General features: G+C 44.3%; 1 protein-coding gene across 5 annotated transcripts in view; it reads left to right on the top strand.

Annotated features, from left to right (window-relative positions):
- Positions 1–27,755, top strand: part of tmc5 (transmembrane channel like 5) — a 261,115-nt gene that overhangs the window by 89,230 nt on the left and 144,130 nt on the right. For all 5 annotated transcript variants that reach the window (XM_087998078.1, XM_087998077.1, XM_087998074.1 and 2 more), the window contains 2 exons: positions 9,332–9,528; positions 13,369–13,503. In XM_087998078.1, coding sequence (XP_087854204.1) covers positions 9,332–9,528; positions 13,369–13,503 — 332 coding nt within the window. The remainder of the gene's footprint in view (positions 1–9,331; positions 9,529–13,368; positions 13,504–27,755) is intronic.

The following is a 27,755-nucleotide window of genomic DNA, read 5'->3' as shown; positions in this document are numbered from 1 at the left end:
ACAGACCTACCCCAGCTCAGGACAACACTCTCACAGACCTGCCCCAGCTCAGGACAACACTCTCACAGACCTGCCCAAGCTCAGGACAACACTCTCACAGCCCTACCCCAGCTCAGGACAACACTCTCACAGACCTACCCCAGCTCAGGACATCACTCTCACAGAGCTGCCCCCAGCTCAGGACAACACTCTCACAGACCTACCCCAGCTCAGGACAACACTCTCACAGACCTGCCCCAGCTCAGGACAACACTCTCACAGACCTACCCCAGCTCAGGACAACACTCTCACAGACCTGCCCCAGCTCAGGACAACACTCTCACAGACCTGCCCCAGCTCAGGACAACACTCTCACAGACCTGCCCAAGCTCAGGACAACACTCTCACAGCCCTACCCCAGCTCAGGACAACACTCTCACAGACCTACCCAAGCTCAGGACAACACTCTCACAGCCCTACCCCAGCTCAGGACAACACTCTCACAGACCTACCCCAGCTCAGGACAACACTCTCACAGACCTGCCCCAGCTCAGGACAACACTCTCACAGCCCTGCCCCAGCTCAGGACAACACTCTCACAGACCTGCCCAAGCTCAGGACAACACTCTCACAGCCCTACCCCAGCTCAGGACAACACTCTCACAGACCTACCCCAGCTCAGGACAACACTCTCACAGACCTGCCCCAGCTCAGGACAACACTCTCACAGACCTACCCCAGCTCAGGACAACACTCTCACAGACCTGCCCCAGCTCAGGACAACACTCTCACAGACCTACCCCAGCTCAGGACAACACTCTCACAGACCTGCCCCAGCTCAGGACAACACTCTCACAGACCTGCCCAAGCTCAGGACAACACTCTCACAGCCCTACCCCAGCTCAGGACAACACTCTCACAGACCTACCCCAGCTCAGGACATCACTCTCACAGAGCTGCCCCCAGCTCAGGACATCACTCTCACAGTGCTGCCACAGCACAGGACAACACTCTCACAGACCTACCCCAGCTCAGGACAACACTCTCACAGACCTACCCCAGCTCAGGGCAACACTCACACAGACCTACCCCAGCTCAGGGCAACACTCACTCAGCCCTGCCCCAGCTCAGGACAACACTCTCACAGACCTACCCCAGCTCAGGACAACACTCTCACAGACCTGCCCCAGCTCAGGACAACACTCACTCAGCCCTGCCCCAGCTCAGGACAACACTCTCACAGACCTACCCCAGCTCAGGACAACACTCTCACAGACCTGCCCCAGCTCAGGACAACACTCTCACAGACCTGCCCCAGCTCAGGACAACACTCTCACAGACCTGCCCCAGCTCAGGACAACACTCTCACAGACCTACCCCAGCTCAGGACAACACTGTCACAGACCTACCCCAGCTCAGGACAACACTCTCACAGACCTGCCCCAGCTCAGGACAACACTCACTCAGCCCTGCCCCAGCTCAGGACAACACTCTCACAGACCTACCCCAGCTCAGGACAACACTGTCACAGACCTGCCCCAGCTCAGGGCAGCACTCTCACAGACCTACCCCAGCTCAGGACAACACTCTCACAGACCTGCCCCAGCTCAGGACAACACTCTCACAGACCTGCCCCAGCTCAGGACAACACTCTCACAGACCTACCCCAGCTCAGGACAACACTCTCACAGACCTGCCCCAGCTCAGGACAACACTCTCACAGACCTGCCCCAGCTCAGGACAACACTCTCACAGACCTGCCCCAGCTCAGGGCAACACTCTCACAGACCTACCCCAGCTCAGGACAACACTCTCACAGACCTGCCCCAGCTCAGGGCAACACTCTCACAGACCTACCCCAGCTCAGGACAACACTCTCACAGACCTGCCCCAGCTCAGGGCAACACTCTCACAGACCTGTAAAGGACCTCTACTGTTCTTCATCCATAGAAGGATCCATACAGTTAACAAACAGTTCTTCCTAGCCATATCGGAAAATGATTCTCTTGCTCCTTGGATGCTGCCTGACCTGCTGCGCTTTTCTAGCAATACATTTTCAGCTCTGATCTCCAGCATCTGCAGTCCTCACTTTCTCATTGTGTGATTTTTAACTTTGTACACCCCAGTCCAACACCGGCATCTCCAAATCCATGGACTTGAGCCTGTACCATTTTGGATATCCTCTTGGGAATCTGCCTGGTTTGGGTTTTGGATGTGTATACTGCACTCTTGTGGTTATTCTACCTAGTTACACTGGTCCTATTCTGAGTGTGCTACAGCTCTGACTTTACCTTATCTCAGAGTAGCCCTTTTGTCACTCTTGGTCACTCTCTGGGTAAAATTCTGGAAATCTGTCTGGAAAAGCACTAGGGGAGTCCTGCAACGCAAGGACTTTAGCAGTTCAGGAAGTCACCTCACCCCACCCTCTCCAGGGCAATCACACAGCGGCAATAAATACTCGTCTAGACAGTGATGCCCATATTGCATGAAGAAACAAAAGAAGTCCTGTGAATTCTTTATTCGCATTCTTACGTATAGAGCTTCCTTCCACACCTCAGAGTCTCACAGAGTTGTAGCACCATGTACGTCATCATCATCACCAAGTACCTGAGGGCTGGTGATGATGAAGTCTGGAGAGAAGAAACAAAGGATGAGAGGAGGGAATGATGAGGTCACCAATGCAATGTTGGGCAATTAGTTCACAGAGGGGAAAATCAGAGGCGGCAAAAACTTTGATTTCATTATTAGCTCATTGAAATTTTATTGATAATATAAAGCAAAGTGGCAATGTTTACTCTACTCACTACTAACAATAATACAATAGTTATTTTGTATATTCATCCAATAATTGCAGTTTGATTCATTTTGTTCAAAGTATGTTCAGCTTTCCAATCTGTACCACTGTTAACAGCCCTAAACTCTCCCACAATGTCCTTTGACTCTGGTAAACTGGGAGCTTTGGTCAGGGCTGATCTGTACTCAAACGTTAAATGCTCAAGTTGATGGTCAACTCGATCCAAACCAAATGATTACACAAAGAGTCGCAAGTTAAAAATCACACAACACCAGGTTATAGTCCAACAGGTTTAATTGGAAGCACACTAGCAAAACAAGGAGTAGCAAGCTGAGTGGAGTACTTTGCCTTAAACTCAGCTCAGTACCAGTATTGATAAATCACTTCCTGGTCTTAGATTCAGTAAAGGAAAGCTTTCACGGGATTATTTATTTGTTCTTTTTCAGCTAACATTTTCCTGCCTTTCCTAAGGTCTCACTTAAGAGAGGAGCCCTTTGGTCCTCTGGGACAATGATGACTTTATCTATACCCATGAAGAATAGAGAGAGACACAGGCAAATAAGGAAGTTGATGTTAAAAAAGTAAACAGTCTATTGTGACACAGTTGTGTGAGGCTGCATTAAAAGCTAAATTGCTGTTTTATATTTAAATGCTTGATCTTCTGCTGTAAACTTCTGCTGTAAACTATTCCCCTTTAAATAGAAATTTGGTCTGCTTCTGCTCCTGAAACTCCTTTTCAAAACTGCAAACTTTTTTTAACATTTTTTCATTTAATATTAGTATTGTTTCCCATTTTTTGTCTACTAGACAAAATTTTTGTCTACTAGACAAAAAATTGAAAGTGGCCTTTGCAATATTATATATGATGTTGAATTGTAGTTGTGGTGTTAAATGTGTTTAGACCATGGCACACTGGTGTACCGTGAGAATTCCCCAAGTAAACCATGAAACTTAGTACAAAGGAAGGGAAATTCTATATTGCATCTTAAACAACTTCAACAAAAGTTAAACTAAAATTTGTAAAAATGAATGATCAACTGAAAAGCAAGATATTGGTTTCTCAATTCTAAAATGCACGATCATTCTAACCATGAGCAAAATTAAAATGTCATAATAGTTTAAACAAGTGGCCTTTCAACAGCATTTGAGACAAAGCAAGCTAATGACTTGTCAGTGCAGCGAGATGTGTAGGTGGTCCTTTCATTAATTCCTCCCTGGATTAAAAGACTCTGTGTATACTCACAGGCCCATGCTTCCCACTAACCCGGTTGATTGCAATTTACTCTGTTTCATGTTTTGCTCTGATCCTTTGAAATTTAATTATGTATCGATTCAGTACAATATGTGGAACAGATTGAGGGACATGAATAGTTAGAAATAGTTGACTAGAACAGATTTTGAAAATATGTCACTATAAACTGTGAAACATTAAAACATTTAATCCTTATTTTGTTTATTGTATGCACTATGTTGCAAACCTCTCTAGTAAGACTGCAACCATAGTAGATGTAAATAAACATAATGTTTATGAGAAATCAATTCAGCTGCAAAAACTGGCTGTATTATGGAATTGTTTGTCTCTTTAAAGTGCACAATGTTACTGAAAAGGTTGGGAAGCACTTGCTTGGTCTGTACCAATATACAGTTTATTGGAGTCAGTTTAGCTCAGTTGGCACAACATCATGGGCACATTGCCACGTTGGCTGAAATTAACATGAAGGACTCTCCTTCTCAACTGCTCCCTTGGCCTGAAACATGGTGATCCTCAGGTCAAGTCATCACCAGTTTGTCTCTTTCTAATGAGACAGCAGCAGATCTGGTAACAGTATGGTAACTTTACCCTTACTTTATATAGATCCTGTAGTGCCTATAGCCAGTTGTTCCTAAATTACTTAATACTGGAAATGCAGTGAACTATTTAGACTATACAAATTCAAGATTATAATGTTACTACAAACAATAAAAATGAAATCTAAACTTTACAAATATTGGCTAAGTATCAATGTTGGGGAGTTTCATGGAAGATTTCTTTCTGTGAGCCCCTGTGAGTTACAACTCTCTGTTGCTCACCTTATTAAGTATGCACCATGCCTTCACAGTACCATTCCCACACTCCCTGTGTTCAGCAGCAATAGAATGTGTCTGGTGCCAGGACCTTCCAGCCTGCAGGCCCTGGGCATTGTATTTAAACCCCAAATGGACCTAGACTGGTCTGAAAAAGTTATCCGGATCAGTGCATTGCCCATGGTCAGGAGGAACACTGAGCACTGCCATTACTATGTTAATGACCTCCTGCGCTCTGCAGGGTTAAGTATCACCATGATATCTCTGGTACTTCATGCTCACTCTACCTCTGCCGTTGCACCAACCTCCCACAAGGCTCAGCGTCTACTACTCTCTGCATTGCACATAGCAACTTACCCTAATGACGATCACTACTCCATCTCTCAAAATGAATGGTTCTTCCTGCCCTCTGCACTTCCTGTTGACCCAGTTGCGACACCTCACTACCTTTCTTGACTGATGAAGGACCAACCCCAGCTGACCATAATCCCCTCAACTTTTCATTGCTTCCAAATGTCACATGCTGCCTGGCTTTCTGTCTGTGCTAAACGGCAAAGCAGAGCTTTAAAGAAAGCTGTGAGAATCTGAGAGAGCACTCCGAAAGGTTTCCTCCAAAACCCCTATTGGATCCCTGTCCCAGCACACAAAGCAACCTGGCAGCAGCAATGCAACGTCACCTCCAAAATACATTTTTAAAGCAGGTGGACTGTGACAGTTCAGGAAGACAGCTCACCACCACCTTCTCAAGGGGCAACTAGGGATGGGCAATAAATGCTGGGCCAGCCAGTGATGGCCTCATTCCACAAAATGAATATTTCAAAAAATTGAAAGGGTGAACTGTATTAAAGCTGTGTCCCTAGTCTGCCCTGATGATATGGAGAGACTGTTGTGTTGCCAATGATAACCTTTGTGGACAGAGATCCTTTGCAGATGGCTGCTGTCCATGGGATGTAACCTGACATATTGGGGATTACTACCCAAGGTGGACATCTTGGGTTACCCAGTGGGCGAGATGCAGCACCACATACTCACTCTGAGATTCATGTCAGGAGCTGTCACAATCAGGTCTCTCTCTGGTGCATAAGAAAATAGCAAACTGCATTTAAATGAGGGAGATTAGGTAATAATGTGGATGTTAACGCATGCAAATAGGCCTCTCAATGCTCACAAACAAGTTTCTCATTCCACTACTAAAAGTTTGGGTGGAAAACTGGAATTTTTCTCCTTGATATTGGGAATTTTATTGTTCTGTCTTTGCAATATTTTACCAAGTGCTTCACCATTGCTTCATCATTCAGGGGCTGAGCAGACTCTGTTCAAAATGCATATTAGCAGTGCCAGCGCTTCCTTTCTCTGTAACTTGTCAGATCTGTTCACAAGTATTCAGAGGCGCTGTCTGACCTCTACTGGTTAGTGAAGCAATACTTTCCTGTGAGATAAATCACCGGTCCCGGTTACTGTTGACAAGAAACTAAGCTTCTTGTCAATAATTATACAAGAGCTTTGTGCTCACAAGTATAAGAAAGGTAAAAAGCTCATTTTCAAGAATGATATATGGCATAACAGATGACAAAGAATCAGTATAGGGCTGCAATTTGTTCCTCTGGTACCTCTCGTATTCTGTGCCATTCCTGACCAGGTGGTAGCTTCCCTGCTCTGAAAGCTGTGGTGCTTTGAAACTGACCAGTCAACCTGTGTACCCAGGTCACTGGTTCATCCTTCTGCATTAATACGACCTCTTGTGCGTAGCAAATTGTCAGTAGAATATAGAACATAGAACATTCCAGCACAGTACAGGTCCTTCAGCCCTCAATGTTGCGCCAACCTATGGAACCAATCTGAAGCCCATCTATCCTACACTATTCCATTATCATCCATATGTTTATCCAATTACCATTTAAATGCCCTTACTGTTGGCAGGTCTACTGCTGTTGCAGGCAGTGTGTTCCACGCCCCTACTACTCTCTGAGTAAAGACACTACCTCTAACATCTGTCATACATCTATCACCCTTCAATTTAAAGCTACATCCTCTCGTGTTAGCCATCACCATTGGAGGAAAAAGGCTCTCACTGTCAACCCTAGGTAACCCTCTGATTATCTTATATGTCTCAATTAAGTCACCTCTCAACGTTCTCTCTAATGAAAACAGCCTCAAGTCTTTCAGCCTTTCCTCATAAGACCTTCCCTCTATACCAGGCAACATCCTAGTAAATCTCCTCTGCACCCTTTCCAAAGTTTACACACCCTTCCTATAATGTGGTGACCAGAACTATACGCAATAGTCTAAGTGCGACTGCACCAGAGTTTTGTACAGCTGCAGCATGATCTTGTGGCTCCGAAACTCAAATTCTCTACCAATAAAAGCTAATACACCATACGTCTTCTTAACAACCCTATCAATCTGGGTGGTAACTTTCAGGGATCTATGTACATGGACACTGAGACTTCTCTGCTCATCTACACTACCGAGAATCTTACCATTAGCCCAATACTCTTTATTCCTGCCATGTGGTTAGTTCCAAGGATACACCCTTTTTACCTCGCTATTTAATTATTGCAGAGGCTATTATGCTTTATAAAAGGCAGTGTCCAGTCCAGCAATGGGAGAATACATTCAGGAACAAATACTTGCATGTAATTGCAGTTAGGTGAATTTAGTAAAATGAGGTGAGTAAAATACATTTTTAAGAAGTATTAAAAAAATTAATACCTCTGGAAATCTAGAAGTATGGGGCTCCCTGAATTTGGACTTGGTTATGAGGGAAGAGAGGTTTGGAGGCAACTCCATTGGAGTTTTGAAGTGTAAGACCTGACCTGGTTGAAACCCGTTAATTCCTGGGGGTCTTGACAGGTAGATATTTTCTCTTGTAGGAGAATCTAAAATTAGGGCTTACATTTCAAAATGGGGTGTCACTCATTTTAAGATGAGGATGAGGAGAAACTTTGAGTGAGGGTTCATGAGATGTGGGAACTCTGTACCTCCAAGGGTGTTGTTGGTTTGAATATTTTTCAGGTGGAGATAGCTAGAATCTTAGTGAGGGAGTGGGTGAAATGTTATTGGTGGAAAGGGGGAATGTGATGATGAGGTTACAATCAGCAAACATGATTGGATTGAAAGCTGGAGCAGAATTGACAATGGCCACATCTGCTCCTGATTCATATGTGCTCCCAGCTTTCATGCAGTAATATCTCTGATTTTGCTTTAACTGCTTCAAAAGGATAAATTATGACTCCAACAAATAACTTTTTATTTAGGGGTGGCACGGTGGCTCGGTGGTTAGCACTGTTGCCTCACAGGGACGCAGGTTTGATTCCAGCCTCGGGTGACTGTCTGTGTGGAGTTTGCACATTCTCCCCGTGTCTGTGTGGGTTTCCTCCGGGTGCTCCGGTTTCCTCCCACAGTCTGAAGATGTGCAGATTAGAGTGAACTGGCCATGCTAAATTGCCCTTAGTGTTCAGGGATGTGTACGTTAGGTGCATTAGTCTGTGGTAAATGTAGAGTAATAGACTAGGGGAATGGATTTGGGTGGAATATTCTTTGGAGGGTCAGTTGGGCCAAAGGGCCTGTTTCTACACTGTAGGGATTCTATGAAGTGATCTCATAAGTGAATTCTGTAACCCGTAATTTTGAAGAATGGGATTTGAGAATTGAATAATGCTTTGGCAACGTCCGTGCTCTGTACTATTCTGGAATTAATGCAATTGTTTTCTTCATTTGCTACTGTTTCCACTTCAAGATATAATGTTAAAGCAGTGTGTGACTAATCCCATTGGGACTGCACAATGATCAATGTAGTTTGCAGGGCAGGTGACGTAAGTGGTATTTCTGTGGAAAGATGAGAAAAGTCATGTAATTAGTAACAAACAAACAAGGCTGATGTAAGCTGTCGTGACATTATTGTTGATGCTGTTGTTTTTGAAGCACGACATTTTTAAATTCTCCTGTGGTTACATTGAACCAAGAGCAGTAGCATGTGCAGAGAGTTCAAAGGTGTTTGTTAAGTAATTACTATAGGTTTGAAGAAAATAGTCTCAGGGTAATTTGGCAACAAGTTCCATTCACTCTTCAACACAAAACACTCTGCAGAGGGAGCACAAATTCTTATAGTCTACGTTCATATGGTAGTATCACATTTCTTCAAAACGCAGGAATATTGATATAAGAGAGTATTATCAAATGGTAAATAGATTCTAGAAACTTAACAAAACATAGTTGGAAATGTCATCTGTAAAACACTGGATATTTTTTAAAATGTATTGTTTAAATGTTATTTAGGTATGTTCATTTATCTTAAACTTAAACGTATTAAGGTTCGGTTTATTCTACATTGATGACGTATCTCAATTCTCTGCTGAGCTGAGACATCATCAGTAAATAAGTGAAGAGCTGCAATTGGTTCTCCTGACTAGGATTACAAAGTGAAATTTATGTATTATTATTTTGTCTAAAAATAAACCAGTTTGCAAATGGATTTGTTCTTGGTTGTGTTAGTGCACAGGGGCGATCACTTTCATTCCACACATCTACACTGCAATCCCACTACCAGGAGAATCCATTTGATTCACCAGATTTCCAGAGACGGTGGGAGTGGCCAGAAATTCTCCAAATGAGATCGATGGAAAGCGATCAAAGCACAGGAAGACCAGCGTTAATTCATGTGAATCCTTATGAAAATGAAGTTGGATATGGTATGTTTTCTTCATTACTCAGTTGTTTATGTGCAAAATGAACTTAGTTTTCAAATCATTATTTGTGCCATGAAAACAATATGTATTTACAATTTTTTTCAAGAAAGTCTTTTTTCAATTAGTTACTGGTAGTTCATGTAATTTGATTTTGTGCTCTCGAACCTAATTTTTTTATCTACGCTAACATAGCAATAACAAGTTTGTCACTTCCAGTAATTACAGTAATTTCCAAGTTCACCAACATTCAAAAAGCTTGACTCTATCAGGATAAGGCAATCCACTTGACTGGCACATCATCCATCATTTTCAACATTCAGTCTATCTACCACTGATGCTCAATAGCAGCAATGTATTAACTATATGATGCACTGCAGAAATTCACTAAGACTCCTTCAACAGCACCTTCCAAACCTGCAATCTCTACCTTCTAGAAGTACAAGGGTAGCTGATATACCATGTGCACATTTCCCTCCAAGTCACTCACCATCTTGACTTGGAAATGTTTCCCTGTTCCTTCACTGTCACTGGGTCACGATCGTGAGACTCTCTCCTTAACAGAACATTTGGAGTACTTCACCCTAAGCACCGATGGCAGCTTACCATCACCTTACCAATTGGAAATGGGCAATAACTATCAGCCAAACCAGTGAAGCCCATATCCTGTGAATGAATTTTAAAACAATATGCAAAACAGAAAGAGGTCATTGGGCACAATTGGTTTGGCATTTAAAGAACATAAAACGTACAGCACAGGAGCAGTTCTTCAGCACCAAAACTGCACTTACACACAATGCCTTTCTAAACTAAAAGCTTTTTGCATGTACACAATCTGTATCCCTTTATTTGCTGCCTATTGATGAATCTGTCAAGATGCCTCTTGAACATTGCTACTCTACCCACGTCTACCTCCTCTGGCTGCATATTCCAGGCACTTAGCACCCTCTGTGTCAAAAAACTTGTCTCTGACATCTCTTTTAACCTTTCCCCCTTTTGCCTTAAACCTTTGTCCCCTAGTAACTGATGCTTCTATCCTGGGAAAAAGGCTCCAAACATGCAGTCTGCCTGTGCCTCTCATAAGTTTAACTTTGATCAGGTTGTCCCTTATTCTTCAATGTTTCAGTGAAAACAGACCAAGTTTGTCCAGTCTCTCTTCATAGCTAATACCCTTCAAATTTGGCCACATCCTAGTAAATTATTTCTTACCTTCTCCAAAGCCTCTGCATCCTTCTTGTAGTGTGGTGATTAGGAACTATATTTCAAATATTCCAAATATAGCCTAACTAAAGTTCTAAGCAGCTGTGGCATGACTTGCCAATTTTTGCTGAAGCTCCTCGGATGCTGCCTGAACTGCTGTGCTCTTCCAGCACCATTGATCCAGAATTTTTTATCTATACCCTAATTGATGAAGGCAAGTATGCCCAACGGCTTCATGACCATGTTATCCACTTGTGTTACCACTGTCAGGGAACCATGGACCTGTAACCTACATCCCTCTGTATGTTGAAGTTGTCCAACTTGTTTCAAGTCAAGTCTGAATTGACTGAGCAAACCTCTCAGTTGTAGAAAATCACTGCAGCAAAGTCAAGCCAAATGGACCACATCAGTTCAAAAAGGCGGATTTCCACTAACCTCTCAGGTCCATTCAGGGATGGGTAACACTTGCTGGCCTAGCCAGTGATACCTTCATTCCATGAGTGGGCGGCACGGTGGCACAGTGGTTAGCACTGCTGCCTCACAGCGCCAGAGACCCGGGTTCAATTCCCGCCTCAGGCGACTGTCTGTGTGGAGTTTGCACATTCTCCCCGTGTCTGCGTGGGTTTCCTCCGGGTGCTCCGGTTTCCTCCCACAGTCCAAAGATGTGCAGGGTCAGGTGAATTGGCCATGCTAAATTGTCCGTAGTGTTAGGTAAGGGGTAAATGTAGGGGTATGGGTGGGTTTCGCTTCGGCGGGGCGGTGTGGACTGGTTGGGCCGAAGGGCCTGTTTCCACACTGTAATCTAATCTAATCTAAAAACAAAAGAAACTTCTCTCATGGTTGTGAAGTGCCACACTCTCACTGCCCTATGAATTATCTGCTGAAATTCCAAAGTGATTTGTCGATGACTATTATGCATTCATAGTCTTCTATGTTGCTGTTTCAAAACAGGGTGTTACGGTGGCTCGGTGGTTAGTACAGCTGTCTAGATTAGAGTGGTGCTGGAAAAGCACAGTAGTTCAGGCAGCATCTGAGGAGCAGGAAAATTGACGTTTCGGGCAAAAGCCCTTCATCAGGCACAGCTGCCTCAGTGTAAGGGACCCAGGTTCAATTCCAGCCTCAGGTGACTGTGTGGAGTTTGCACATTCTCCCCGTGTCTGCGTGGGTTTCCTCCCGGTGCTCCAGTTTCCACCCACAATCCAAAGATGTGCATGCTAGGCGAATTGGCCATGCTAAATTGCCCATGGTGTTCAGGGGTGTGGAGGTTAGCTGTATTAGTTTGTGGCAAATTAGAGCAATAGGAGAGGGGAATGGGTCTGGGTGGGTCAGTGTAGACTTGTTGGGCCTAATGGCCTGTTTCCACACTGTAGGGATTCTATGAAAAGTGGAGACACACCTTTTGCATCTAAAAAAAACACTCATAATTTTAATGGCATCTATTAAGTCACTCCTCAGCTTTCTCTTTTTTTACTAAAGAAACCAATCAAAGAATATACTTATTTATCATTCAATTACATTCATCAAAAATACAAAATATTCTGATTCAATTATCCACTGCAAACTCAGGCATTTTTTTACAGTGATTATGAGTGACTCTGTTCCATTATAATATTATAATATAATATAATAGTGGGCGGCACGGTGGCACAGTGGTTAGCACTGCTGCCTCACAGCGCCAGAGACCCGGGTTCAATTCCCGCCTCAGGCGACTGACTGTGTGGAGTTTGCACATTCTCCCCGTGTCTGTGTGGGTTTCCTCCGGGTGCTCCGGTTTCCTCCCACAGTCCAAAGATGTGCGGGTCAGGTGAATTGGCCATGTTAAATTGCCCGTAGTGTTAGGTAAGGGGTAAATGCAGGGGTATGGGTGGGTTGCGCTTCAGCGGGGCGGTGTGGGCTTGTTGGGCCGAAGGGCCTGTTTCCACACTATAAGTAATCTAATCTAATCTAATATTCATGAAGGAATGCAAACTCAGCTATAGAACCACACAAGATTGTAGCTGAGAACACCATTTTACCAATCATTATGTATCATGTTTTCACAAATTCAACCTTAAACAAATCTGGTAGCCTGTGATCTTTTAATAGTTCTGCTTCTTCCTCTGTTTGTCTGCTTGTTTAATCATGCAGTCAAAGATATATTAACCTTTTTAAAATGTATCAGTGAATGGTCACGGTGCTTAGGGTGAAGTACTCCAAATGTTCTGTTAAGGAGGGAGTCTCAGGATTGTGGCCCAGTGACAGTGAAGGAACAGGGAAACATTTCCAAGTCAAGATGATGAGTGACTTGGAGGGAAACATGCATGCATTGTATCAGCTACCCTTGTCCTTCTGGATGGTAGAGGTTGCAGGTTTGAACTCAGTGCTTTGTAATACTTAAGAAATACAATATGTTTGGAGAGGCCATCATTCAGACAAGGTGTTATACCAAAGGCCTGACTGTCCTTCCAGTGAAAGTTAAATATCCTGACTATTTACATGCAAAACAATGTAAAGCAGCAAGTGACCTACAGAGCAAAGCGATTCCATCATTGGAAAAGTTCTTGTACTCAACTTAATATGTCCTCAGAATGTTCAATCATACTATATTTGCGTGACCTCATATGAAATATATCTACAGCTGTTATATGTGATGTTCTTCATTAACAGATAATCCTGTATTTGAGAATTTGGAAGATGATTCTTCCAGCACTGTCTTATCTGTCGAAGATGGTTACAGGCTCCAGGTTTCTTCATACATTCCTGACATGCACAGAGAAGCAGAAACAACAATCATGGAGCCAGGTAAATTACTAATAACCTTTAATGACTACATGCAAATAGAGGGCTCTGTGGTAGAATTGTCCATGAAAAAGGGCAAACTCTTCTCGAGCAACTGAAGGTGGTTGGGCCTAACACATCAACCTGAGGAACTGCTCCGCAATATCCCTTTGGTGAAGATGTTGAGAAACACACGGAACAGGTTGAAAATAGTTGGTGAAAGAATCAAAGGCAACATGAGTGAAAAACAAAAATTCTGCTTTTAATGCTCAGGATCTAGAATGTAATGTGTGGAGGGAGGGGCAAGTTCACTCGAGGGGTTAGGGTCTGGAAAGAACTGTCTGAGGGTCTGGGGGAAGGGGGAGATTAACTCGCAGGATTAGGGTCTGGAGTGTCCAGTCTAAGATGGTGGGGGGAGGCAGGTTCACTCGAGGGTTTAGGGTCTGGAATGTACTGCCTGAGAGTGTGGAGGGAGGGGACAGGCCGCCTACTTGCGGAATGTTTCAGAGATCACCTCTGGGACACCCAGACCAACCAACCCAACCACCCCGTGGCTCAACACTTCAAATCCCCCTCCCACTCCACCAAGGACATGCAGGTCCTTAGACTCCTCCATCGCCAGACCATAGCAACATGACGGTTGGAAGAGCGTCTCATCTTCCGCCTAGGAACCCGCCAACCACAAGGGATGAACTCAGATTTCTCCAGTTTCCTATTTCCCCTCCACCCACTTTGTCTCAGTCCCAACCCTCGAACTCAGCACCACCTTCCTAACCTGCAATCTTCTTCCTGACCTCTCCGCCCCCACCCCCACTCCGGCCTATCACCCTCACCTTATCACCCTCATCTTAACCTCCTTCCACCTATCGCATTTCCAACGCCCCTCCCCCAAGTCCCTCCTCCCTACCTTTTATCTTAGCCTGCTGGACACACTTTCCTCATTCCTGAAGAAGGGCTCATGCCTGAAACGTCGATTCTCCTGTTCCTTCGATGCTGCCTGACCTGCTGCACTTTTCCAGCAACACATTTTCAGCTCTGGTCTGCAGCGTCTGCAGTGCAGTCCTCACTTTGACCCTGTAGATGTATTTCAGTAAAGTGTTTGATAAGGATCCCCATGGTAGTCTATTTCACAAAATATGGAGGCATAGGATTGAGGTTGATTTGGTGATTTGGATCAGAAATTGGGTACCTGAAAGAAGACAGAGGGTGTTGGTTGATGGAAAAAGTTCATCCTGGAGTTCACTTACCCGTGGTGTACCACAAGGATCTGTTTTGGGGCCACTGCTGTTTGTCATTTTAATAAATGACCTGGATGATGGCGTAGAAGGATGGGTTAGTAAATTTGCGGATGACACTGAGGTCAGTGGAGTTGTGGGTAATGCTGAAGGATGTTGCAGGCTATAGAGGGACATACATAAGCTGCAGAGATGGGCTGAGAGGTGGCAAATGGAGTTTAATGTGGAAAAGTGTGAGGTGATTCACTTTGGAAAGAGCAACAGGAATAAAGAATACTGGGCTAATGGTAAGATTCTTGGTAGTGTAGATGAGCAGAGGGATCTTAGTGTCCATGTACATAGATCCCTGAAAGTTGCCACCCAGGTTGATAGGGTTGTTAAGAAGACGTACTGTGTGTTAGCTTTTATTGGTAGAGGGATTGAGTTTTGGAGCCACAAGATCATGCTACAGCTGTACAAAACTCTGGTGCGGCTGCACTTGCAGTATTGCGTACAGTTCTGGTCACCATATTATAGGAATGATGTGGAAGCTTTGGAAAGAGTCCAGAGGAGATTTACTAGGATGTTGCCTGGTATGGAGGGAAGGTCTTATGAGGAAACGCTGAGGGACTTGAGGCTGTTTTCATTAGAAGAAGGTTGAGAGGTAATTTAATTGAGACATATAAGATAACCAGACAGTTCAATAAGCTTGACAGTGAGAGCCTTTTTCCTTGGATGGTGATGGCTAGCATGAGGGGGCATAGCTTTAAATTGAGGGGTGATAGCTGTACGATAGGTGTCAGAGGTAGTTTCTTTACTCAGAGACTAGTATAGGTGTCGAACGCACTGCCTGCAACAGTCATAGACTCATCAACTTTAAGGGCATTTAAATGGTCATTGGATAAACATATGGATGATCATGGAACGGTGTAATTTAGATGGGCCGAAGGGCCTGTACTGCGCTGTGATATTCGATGTTCTATGTTCTGTGTGCTGTGCCACCTCGTCGACTCTTCTGGCAACAGCAGAATTACTGAAAAGAATTGCCTGAATTGCCTCTTTGGCACTCAAATTCATGATATCAAATATTATTATGGACATTGAAGGCAGGATAAACAACTCACCAATGTTGTGAGCATTTCGAGTTTTAGAAATCAGTTTACTAATTTTGTATGATGCAACAAGACCCTTCTCTCATTTCTGTGAGGCTTGTGTAAGCATTTGTTTCAGCATTGGACTTCTCTCGAAATTATCTCAAAGGTTTTTAAAGAAATCTAAGGGTTTATCCTTATCTGAATGCAAAGTATCCAAATGTTTTTTTCAAGTTGCTTGGCCTCATGCTTTCATTTGACAATGTAGTCATGCAGTTCAAATACAGGAAGTGCAAGCCATGTGTCCAGCTGCAGCTCTTGTTAGACCGCATGACACCTCTGGAGCTGCGGGTGGACTCACTTTGGAGCATCAGCGATGCTGAGGAGGTCGTGGATAGCATGTTTAGTGAATTGGTCACACTGCAGATTAGGATTGCTGAAAGGGAATGAGTGACCAAATGGCAGAGCAAGAGCATAAAGGTGGTGCAGGTGTTTCCTGTGGTCATCACCCTCCAAATCAGGCACACCATTTTGGATACTGTTGGGGGAGATGGCTCACCAGGGGAAGGCAGCAATAGCCAGGTTCATGGCACCGTGGCTGGCTCTGCAGTACAGAAGGCAGGAAAAAGAGTGGAAGGGCTATAGTCATGGGGTTTCAATTTTAAAGGGAGTAGATAGGCATTTCTGTGGTTGAAAACGAGACTCCTGAATGGTATATTGCCTCCCAGATGCACAGGTTAGGGATGTCTCAGATCGGCTACAGGACATTCTGAACATGGAGGGTGAAAAAAAGCGATGAGGTCCTACAAGCAGAATTTGGGAAGTTAGGAACCAAGCTAAAAAGTAGGACCTCAGAATTAGTAATCTCAGGATTGCTCCCAGTGCCATGTGCTAGTCAGAGTAGAAATGAAAGATTAGGCAGGATGAATGTGTGGCTTGAGAGATGGTGCAGGAGGGAGGGGTTCCGAATTTTGGGACATTGGGACCAGTTCTGGGGGAGGTGGGACTATTACAAATTGGATGGTCTACACCTGGGCTGGACTGGAACAAATGTCCTATGGAGTGCTTTTGCTAACGCTGTTGGGGGGGGTTTAAACTAATGTGGCAGGGGGATGGGAACCAAATGAGGAGGTTAGTGGACAGTAAGGAGGTAGTAACTAAAGTCTGTAGGGACTAGATAATGAAGTCAGTGTGAGTAAGGGGAAGAGTAGGCAGGGAGCAGAGGGACAGGTGGTCTGAGGTGCATCTATTGTAATGTGAGAAGTATAGTAGGTAAGGCCGATGAACTTAGGGCTTGGATTAGTACTTGGGAGTATGATGTTATTGTTATTACTGAGACTTGGTTGAGAGAAGGACATATTGGCAACTAAATATCCCAAGATATACATGCTTCAGACAGGATAGAGAGAGAGGTAAAAGGGGTGGAGGAGTTGCAATACTGGTCAGAGAGGATATCCCAGCTGTGCTGAAGGTGGGCACTATGGAGGACTCGAGCGGTGAGGCAATATGGGCAGAGCTCAGAAATAGGAAGGGTGTGGTAACAATGTTGGGGCTGTATTACAGGCCTCCCAACAGGGAGCATGAGATAGAGGTACAAATATGTAAACAAATTATGGGAAGATGTAGAAGCAACAGAATGGTGGTGATAGATTTTAATTTTCACAACATTGACTGGAATTAAAACCATCAGACCATAAGACATAGGAGTGAAAGCCAGGCCATTCAGCCCAACGAGTCCACTCCACCATTCAGTCATGGCTGATGGGTGTTTCAACTCCACTTACCCGCATTCTCCCCGTAGCCCTTAATTCCTTGTGACATCAAGAATTTATCAATCTCTGCCTTGAAGACATTTAGCGTCCCGGCCTCCACTGCGCTCTGCGGCAATGAATTCCACAGGCCCACCACTCTCTGGCTGAAGAAATGTCTCCTCATTTCTGTTTTAAATTGACCCCCTCTAATTTTAAAGAGAAAGTGAGGGCTGCAGATGCTGGAGATCAGAGCTGAAAATGTGTTGCTGGAAAAGCGCAGCAGGTCAGGCAGCATCCAAGGAACAGGAGATTCGACGTTTCGGGCATAAGCCCGATTTCCTGAAGAAGGGCTTATGCCCGAAACGTCAAATCTCCTGTTCCTTGGATGCTGCCTGACCTGCTGCGCTTTTTCAGCAACACATTTTCAGCCCCTCTAATTTTAAGGCTATGCCCACAGGTCCTAGTCTCCCTGCCTAACGGGAACAACTTCCCAGCATCCATCCTTTCTAAGCCAAGCATTATCTTATAAGTTTCTATTAGATCTCCCCTCAACCTTCTAAACTCTAATGAATACAATCCCAGGATCCTCAGCCATTCCTCATATGTTAGACCTACCATTCCAGGGATCATCCGTGTGAATCTCCACTGGACACGCTCCAGTGTCAGTATGTCCTTCCTGAGGTGTGGAGCCCAAAACTGGACACAGTACTCTAAATGGGGCCTAACTAGAGCTTTATAAAGTCTCAGAAGCACATCGCTGCTTTTATATTCCAACCCTCTGGAGATAAATGACAGCATTATATTTGCTTTCTTAATCACGGACTCAACCTGCAAATCAACCATTAGAGAATCGTGGACGAGCTCTCCCAGATCCCTTTGTACTTTGGCTTTATGAATTTTCTCACCGTTTAAAAAATAATCCATGCCTGTATTCTTTTTTTCAAAGTGCAAGACCTCACACTTTCTGACATTGAATTTCACCAGCCATTTCCTGGACCACTCTCCTAAACTGTCTAAACCTTTCTGCAGCCTTCCCACCTCCTCAGTACTACCTGCCTGTCCACCTAACTTTGTATCATCGGCGAACTTCACCAGATTGCCCCCAGTCCCTTCATCCAGATCATTAATATATAAAGTGAACAGCTGCGGCCCCAACACTGAACCCTGCGGAACACCGCTTGTCACTAGCTGCCATTCCAAAAAATTACCTTTTATCCCAACTCTCTGCCTTCTTCCAGACAGCCAATCCTCAATCCATACCAGTAGCTCACCTCGAACACCATGAGCCCTCACCTTGCTCAGCAGTCTCCCGTGTGGCACCTTATCAAAGGCCTTTTGGAAGTCTAGATAGACCACATCCACTGGGTTTCCCTGGTCTAACCTGCTTGTTACCTCTTCAAAAATTTCTAACAGGTTTGTCAGGCACGACGTCCCCTTACTAAATCCATGCTGACTTGTTCTAATCCGACCCTGCACTTCCAAGAATTTAGAAATCTTATCCTTAACGATGGATTCTGGAATTTTACCTACAACTGAGGTTAGGCTAACCAACCTATAATTTTCCACCTTTTGACTTGATCCTTTCTTGAACAAAGGGGTTACAACAGCGATTTTCCAATCATCTGGGACTTTCCCTGACTCCGTGATTTTTGAAAGATCACAGTCAGCGCCTCCACTATTTCCTCAGCCACCTCCCTCAGAACTCTAGGATGTAGCCCATCTGGACCAGGAGATTTATCAATTTTTAAACCTTTTAGCTTTTCTAGCACTTCCTCTTTTGTAATGGCAACCATACTCAACTCTGCCCCCTGACTCTCCTTAACTATTGGGATATTATGCATGTCTTCCACTGTGAAGACTGACACAAAGTACTTATTAAGTTCTTCAGCTATTTCCTTATCTCCCAGCACTAGCCTTCCTGCATCAATTTGGAGCGGCCCAATTTCTACTTTTGTCTCTCATTTGTTTCTTATGTATTGAAAGAAACTTTTGCTATCATTTCTAATATTACTGGCGAGTTTACCTTCATATTTGATCCTCTCCTTCCTTATTTCTGTATTTGTTGTCCTCTGTTTTTGTCGCCTTCCCAATCTTCTGATTTCCCAGTTCTCTTGGCCACTTTACAGGCTCTCTCTTTTTCTTTGATACATTTCCTGACTTCCTTCGTCAGCTCCCCCCCCCCCCCCCCACCTCCCTGGATATTCTTACTTGCCTTTGGGATGAACCTCTGTACTGTGACCTCAATTACACCCAGAAACTCCCGCCATTTTTGCTCTACTGTCTTCTTCACTCGGCTCTGCTTCCAGTCTATTTTCGTCAGTTCCTCTCTCACGCCCTCATAATTACCTTTATTTAACTAACACCATTACATTTGATTTTGCCTTCTCTCTTTCAAACTGCAGACTGAACTCTACCATATTATGATCGCTGCCTCCTAAGTGTTGACTGGCTTTAAGATCTTTTATAAAGTCTGGCTCCTTACATAGCACTAAGTCCAGAATAGCCTGTTCCATTGTGGGCTCCATCACAAGCTGTTCCAAAAGCACCCTGTAAGCACCCTTTCTTTGGATCCACCAGCAACATTGTTCATCCAGTCCACCTGCATATTGAAGTCCCCCATGATCACCGTGACCTTGCCATTCTGACATGCCCTATCTATTTCCTGGTACATCTTGTGTCCCTGGTCCTGACCACTGCTGGGAGGGGGTCTGTACATAACACCCATCATGTTTGTTTTGCCTTTGTGCTTCCTCAACTCCACCCACACAGACTCCACATCATCTGACCCTATGTCATTCAGTACCATAGACTTAATCTCATTCTTAACTAACAAGGCCATCCCGCCCCCTCTGCCCATCTCCCTGTCTTTTCGATAAGTTGTAAATCCTTGGATGTTTAACAGACAGTCCAGAACCCCCTGCAACCACATCTCTATGATGCCTACCATATCATAATCATTCATGGTGATTTGTGCCATTAGTTCATCTGCTTTGTTATGAATACCATAAGCACTTAGTGCATTTAGATAGATTCACTTAGTGTTAGAGATCTGGATGGAGCAGAATTTGTAAGGAGCATCCAGAAGGTTTTCTAGAGCAGTCCAACTCGGGAAGGGGCCACACTGGACTTGTGTTGGGGAGTGAGCCTGGCCAGGTGGTTGAAGTTTCAGTAGGGGATTACTTTGGGAATAGTGATCACAATTCCATAAGTTTTAGAACACTCATGGACAAAGACAAGAGTGGTCCTAAAGGAAGAGTGCTAAACTGGAGGAAGGCCAACTATAGCAAAATTTGCCAGTTCCCCTCTCATGCCCCTGTAATTTCTTTTATTTAACTGTAACACCATTACATCCAATTTTACCTTCTCTTTTTCAAACTGCAGACTGAACTCTACCATATTGTGATCGCTGCCTCCTAAGTGTTGCGTTATTTTAAGATCTTTTATAAAGTATGGCTCATTACATAGCACTAAGTCCAGAATAGCCTGCTCCCTTGTGGGAGCTGTTTGAAGGGAAATCCACTGAGGGAAGCAAAAGAGGAAATGGCTGAGGCTTTAACAGATATCTTTGCAGCATCTTTGAACACGGGTGAAGTCCCAGAGGAGTGGAGAATTGCTAATATTGTCTCCTTGTTTAAGAAGGGTAGCATGGATAATCCAAGTAATTACAAACCTGTGAACCTGATGTCAGTGGTAGGAAAGCTACTGGAGAAGATACTGAGGGATAGGATATATACCCATTTGGAAGAAAATGGGCTTACCAGTGATAGGCAACATAGTTTTATGCAGGGAAGGTCATGTCTTACAAACTTAATAGAATTCTTTGAAGACGTGACAAATTTGATTGATGAGGAAAGAACTGTAGATGTCATATACATGGAGTTTAATAAGGCTTTTGATAAGGTTCCCCATGGTAGGCTGATGGAGAAAGTGAAGTCACATGGTGTGCAGGGTGTTCTAGCAAGATGGATAGAGAACTGGCTGGGCAACAGGAGACAGAGAGTGGTAGTGGAAGGGAGTTTCTCTAAATGGAGACCTGTGACACAGGAGTCCGTGCTGGGACCACTGCTGTTTGTGATATACATAAATGATCTGGAGGAAGGTATAGGTGGTCTGCTTAGCAAGTACGCAGATGACACTAAGATGGGTGGAGTAGCAGATAGTGAAGGGGACTGTCAGAGAATACAGCAGAATATAGATAGATTGGAGAGATGGGCAGAGAAATGGCAGATAGAGTTCAATCCAGACAAATGCAATGTGATGCATTTTGGAAGATCCAATTCTAGAGTGAACTATTCAGCAAATGGAAAAGCCCTGGGGAAAATTGATCTACAGAGAGATCTTAGTGTTCAGGTCCATTATTACCCGAAGATGGCAACGCAGTCAGTAGAGTGGTCACAAAGGCATACGGCATGCTTTCCTTCATCGGACGGGATATTGAGTACAAGAGCTGGCAGGCCATGTTACAGTTGTATAAGACTTTGGTTCAGCCCCATTTGGAATACTGCATACAGTTTTGGTCACCACATTACCAAAAGGATGTGGATGCTTTGAGGAGGGTGCAGAGGAGATTTACCAGGATGTTGCCTGGTCTGGAGGGTGCTAGCTATGAGGAGAGGTTGAGTCGATTAGGATTATTTTCATTGGAAAGATGGAGGTTGAGGTATACCTAAGGTTTGTATACCTGATGGAAGTATACAAAAGCATGAAACGTGTAGACAGGGCGGATAGCAAGAAACGTTTCACTCGAGTGGAGGACTCAATTACTGGGGGTCACGAGTTCAAAATGAGAGTGGAAAAGTTTAGGGGAGATACGCTTGGAATGTTCTTCACACAGAAGTTGCTTGGGGCTTGGAACGTGTTGCCAGCGGAGGTGGTAGGAGCGGGAATGATCGCATCATTTAAGATATATCTAGACAGATACATGAATGATACAGATCCTTAGAAAATAGGCGACAGATTTAGATAATGGATCTGGATGAGCGCAGGCTTGAGGGCCGAAGGGCCTGTTCCTTTGCTGTAATGTTCTTTGTGCTTTGTTCATGGGCAAACATGGGTTTTGTGGAGATACGATGAAACCCACTGAATACTTGATGACACTTTTTTTTGCTAAGGAACTCCTGGAAAGAATCTTTTCTGAAGATAGTACAAATAATCATGAGGCATTTCTTACAAGGAAAATAATGAATAAATGAACTAGGATAAAAGACTTTAGCAAGACACACTGATCTTCGGATAATGAAGTATGGCAATAATGGATGAGTGAATCATTGATTGAATACTTTGACGCAGGTAAAAACAATGACTGCAGATGCTGGAAACCAGATTCTGGATTAGTGGTGCTGGAAGAGCACAGCAGTTCAGGCAGCATCCAAGGAGTTTCGAAATCGACGTTTCGGGCAAAAGCCCTTCATCAGGAATAAAGGCAGTGAGCCTGAAATGTGGAGAGATAAGCTAGAGGAGGGTGGGGGTGGGGAGAAAGTAGCATAGAGTACAATGGGTGAGTGGGGGAGGGGATGAAGGTGATAGGTCAGGGAGGAGAGGGTGGAGTGGATAGGTGGAAAAGGAGATAGGCAGGTAGGACAAGTCCAGACAAGTCATGGGGACAGTGCTGAGCTGGAAGTTTGGAACTAGGGTGAGGTGGGGGAAGGGGAAATGAGGAAACTGTTGAAGTCCACACTGATGCCCTGGGGTTGAAGTGTTCCAAGGTGGAAGATGAGGCGTTCTTCCTCCAGGCATCTGGTGGTGAGGGAGCGGTGGTGAAGGAGGCCCATGTCCTCGGCAGAGTGGGAGGGGGAGTTGAAATGTTGGGCCACGGGGCGGTGTGGTTGATTGGTGTGGGTGTCTCGGAGATGTTCCCTAAAGCCTCTGCTAGGAGGCGCCCAGTCTCCCCAATGTAGAGGAGACCGCATCGGGAGCAACGGATACAATAAATGATATTAGTGGATGATGCAGTGCAGTCTGATTCGCGACTGACTCTGAAGTGAGGCTGTGTGGGAGGAGCTTAAGCAATTAATTTGCCAGGTGCACCAAATTCAAACGATGTGTTGCAAAGATATTATAGATATGAGGGAAACTATTGACTCCAATGAAGTTTGTTGCTTGGGTATTTCATTGGCTCAATTACCAGGGCCCCCATAAACTCTTGGGGCTCCCTTTCTCACAGTTTTCTGTCTGTGGCCCCTTTCAAATGTGCCAGGACTCCTAAGGGGGTGGTTTGGTCCCTGTTGAGAATGGCTACCCTAAAGCGCTCAACACCGATGTCAAAACAAGAGGATGGCCAGAGGGAGGGTAGGGCCGATGAGGGATAGTGGGGCAAACATGTGCCTGGAGTTGGAGGAAGTAGAGGTCCTTAATGAATACTTTGCTTCAGTATTCACTACTGAGAGGGACTTTGACATTTCTGAGAACAGGTTGATGTTAGCAAGGAGGATGTGGGTTGTGAAACTTGAAAGGATTCAGAAAAGATTTACAAGGATGTTGCCAAGGTTGGAGGATTTGAGCTATAGGGAGGGGCTGAACAGGCTGGGGCTGTTTTCCCTGGAGCGTCGGAGGCTGAGGGGTGAGCTTATAGAGGTTTACAAAATTATGAGGGGCATGGATAGGGTAAATAGACAAAGTCTTTTCTCTGGGGTCGGGGAGTCCAGAACTAGAGGGCATAGGTTTAGGGTGAGAGAGGAAAGATATAAAAGAGACCTAAGGGGCAACTTTTTCACACAGAAGGTGGTGCATGAATGGAATGAGCTGCCAGAGGAAGTGGCGGAGGCTGATACAATTGCAACATTTAAAGGGCATCTGGATGGGTATATGAATAGGAAGGGTTGAGAGGAATATGGGCTGTGTGCTGGCAGGTGGGACTAGATTGGGTTGGAATATCTGGTCAGCATGGACAGGTTGGACTGAAGGGTCTATTTCCGTGCTGTACATCTCTATGACTTTATGCTGAAAATTTTGAAAAACATAATGATAGTTAAATCCCCTGGGCCAGACGGGTTATACCCTAGGTTAATATTGGAAGTGAGGGAAAGAGATTGGTGATGATCTTTGGTGATGATCTTTGCATCCTCAGTGTCCACTGGAGTAGCACCAGATGTTTGGAGGGTAGCAAATATTATTTCCTTGTTTAAGAAAGGGAATAGGGATAATCGTGGGAATTACAGACCAGTCAGTCTTACATCAATGATGGGCAAAGGATTGGAGTAGATTCTGAGCGACAGCATTAATGATTTGCATAATTTGATTCGAGACAGTCAGCATGGATTTGTGAGGGGCAGGTCATGCCGCACAAACCTTATTGAATTCTTTAAGGATGTGACAACATACATTGATGAAGGTAGAGCAATGGATGTGGTATACATGGATTTTGGCAAGACATTTGATAAGATTCCCTATGGTAGGCTGATTCAGAAAGTAAGGATGCATAGGATACAGGGAAACCTGTCTCGAAGAGTGTGGTGCTGGAAAAGCACAGCCAGTCAGGCAGCATCCGAGTAGCAGCAGAATCGACATTTTGAGCATAATGAAGGGCTTATGCTCAAAGTGTCGATTTTCCTGCTCCTCGGATACTTCTTGATCACCTGTGCTTTTCCAGCACAACATTCTTTGACTCTGAGCTCCAGCATCTGCAGTCCTCATTTTCTCCTTGGATAACCTGCCTGTCTGGATTGGCTGGCCCATCGAAGACAGAGGTTGGTGGTAGATGGAAGGTATTCAGCCTGGAGCTTGGTGACCAGTGGTGTTCCACAGGGATCGGTTCTGGAACCTCTGCTCTTTGTAATTGTTATAAATGACTTGGATGAGGAAGTGGAAAGTTGGATTAGTAAGTTTGTCGATGACACAAAGGTTGGTTGAGTGGTGGATAGTGTTGAGGGCTGTTGTAGGTTGCAGTGAGACATTGACAGGATGCAGAACTGGGCTGAGAAGTGGCAGATGGAGTTCAACCTGGAAAGGCGTGAAGTGATTCATTTTGGAAGGTCAAATTTGAATGCAGAGTACAGGGTTAAAGGCAGGATTCGTGTCAGTGTGGAGGAACAGAGGGATCTTGGGGTCCACGTCCACAGATTCCTCAAAGTTGCCGCTCAGGTTGATAGAGTTGTTAAGAAGACGTATGGTGTGTTGGCTTTCATTAGCAGAGGGATTGAGTTTAAGAGCCGCGAGGCTATGCTGCAGCTCTATTGAGACCTGGTTAGACCACACTTGGAATATTGTGTTCAGTTCTAGTCACTTCATTATAGGAAAATTGTGGAAGCTTTAGAGAGGGTGAAGAGGAGATTTACCATGACTGGACTGAAGGGCATGTCTTATGAAGAAAGGTTGAGGAAGCAAGGGGTGTTCTCATTGGAGTGAAGAAGGATGAGAGGTGACTTGATAGAGGTAGACGATGAGAGGCATAGATGGAATGGATAGCCAGAGACTTTTTCCCAGGGCGGAAACGTCTCTTACAAGCATAATTTTAAGATAATTACAGTTTAGGGGAGATGTCAGAGGTAGGTTCTTTACACAGAGAGTGGTGGGTGTGTGGAATGCACTGCCAGGGTGGTAGTAGAGTCAGATACATTAGGGATATTTAAGCAACTCTTGGATAGGCACATGGAAGTTAGTACAATGAAGGGTATGTGGGTTAGTCTGATCTTAGAGTAGGATAAACGGTCGGCACAACATCGAGGGCCGAAGGGCCTGTCCTGTGCTGTCCTGTTCTATGGTCTATGTTTATGATAAAATTAAAGTTGCCTGTCCATTAGGTTATTTTCAAATGTAAAACCCATTTTATAACATGTAGACAATTGCAAATAGCTATTCCAGCTAAAGTTTTCTCATGCATTGTAAAATGGTGTTTTCCTAACGTTTTTAATTAAGTAAACCAAATCTTGTACTTGACATTTAAGAGTGTGATACTGGAAAAGCACAGCCCACTTTATCCCAGTCCTAACCTTCCAACTTGGCACCATTCTCTTGAACTATCCTACCTGTCCATCTTCCTTCCCATCTATCCATTCTAGCCACACACCCGACCTATCACCATTAGCCCCACCTCCATCCACCTATTACATTCCCAGATATCTATCCCCAGCCCCACCCCCCCTCCCATTTATCTCTTAGCCCCCTTGACCCACAAGCCTCATTCCTGATAAAAGGTTTATGCCCAAAACGTTGACTTTCCTACTCCTGGATGCTGCCTGACCGGCTGTGCTTTTCCAGCACCACACTTTTTGACTCTGATCTCTAGCATCTGCAGTCCTCACTTTCACCACATTTAAGAGTTGTATTATATTTTTAGAAAGACTTTGGGTAAGCACAATTTTTAGATTGTGACTTGGACTCAAACATGAAGAACGACCACTTTGGCAAAATGCCCATTATGAGAAAACCATAAAAAATCGGTTACAGCCTTCAGGAAATGACGACCAATTAGTGACTAATACAAATGAGAGAGAAAAAGTCTGTAACAAAGTCTGTAACAAATAGATTTCTGATTCCTCAAGAATACAGAAAATGCTAAAAGAAATAAGTTCCCGCCTCAATGATGCGTAGACTTAAGACTTCATCCTCCTGATCCTTTCGGTTTACAATAAGAAATAGTGTGGTTGCTCCATTTCCTCACCCAAATTCTTCATAGAGCTCTGATGTCCATAAGCAAGGAAAGTATTGATGTAATTTACTCTTCAACCATGGAAATCATCACAGCCAAAACCAATCCTACTCACATTCAACATTCCCACGTGTATGTATTACATTTGTTGTATTTATTAATCAAAAGAAAGACTCTAGCTCAAGAGGATGCTGCCTGAACTGCTGTGCTCTTCCAGCACCACTAATCCAGAATCCAGCTCAAGAGTGCTGAGGTCAATAGCAGCATCTTTATTGCTGTGGGTAAGAAGTAAACTCTGTTGTAGAATCAATAGCTAAACTATTTTCCACTATTCAATAGTTTACTTTTTTTTTGAAGCCTTAACCTATTTTCTCCTCAATGGGGTAATGCAATTATTAACTAGCATCTGGATGAATGTAGTACAAACGAGTGTTTATTGGTTGTTATACTCAACAATCAATTTTCAGCATTTGTTTCAAGGAGAGACTTGAATACCACATTGGAGTGGTACCTCTTCTGTTGGAATACTGGCCATTCAAGCCTAACAACAGTGATATATCAGCTTTACCGTGCGGATGTTATAAAATGAAAGACATTTTTAATGCAAGAAATAGGGTCAAAAGTAGGCTATATG

The sequence above is a fragment of the Chiloscyllium plagiosum genome, unplaced genomic scaffold (genome assembly GCF_037043375.1).
Source record: "Chiloscyllium plagiosum isolate Xiang-an unplaced genomic scaffold, Cpla_swu_hap1 HiC_scaffold_20, whole genome shotgun sequence".
Taxonomy (NCBI): domain Eukaryota; kingdom Metazoa; phylum Chordata; class Chondrichthyes; order Orectolobiformes; family Hemiscylliidae; genus Chiloscyllium; species Chiloscyllium plagiosum.
Note: the sequence above shows the minus strand (reverse complement) of the source record. Positions and strands in the feature narration are given on the sequence as shown.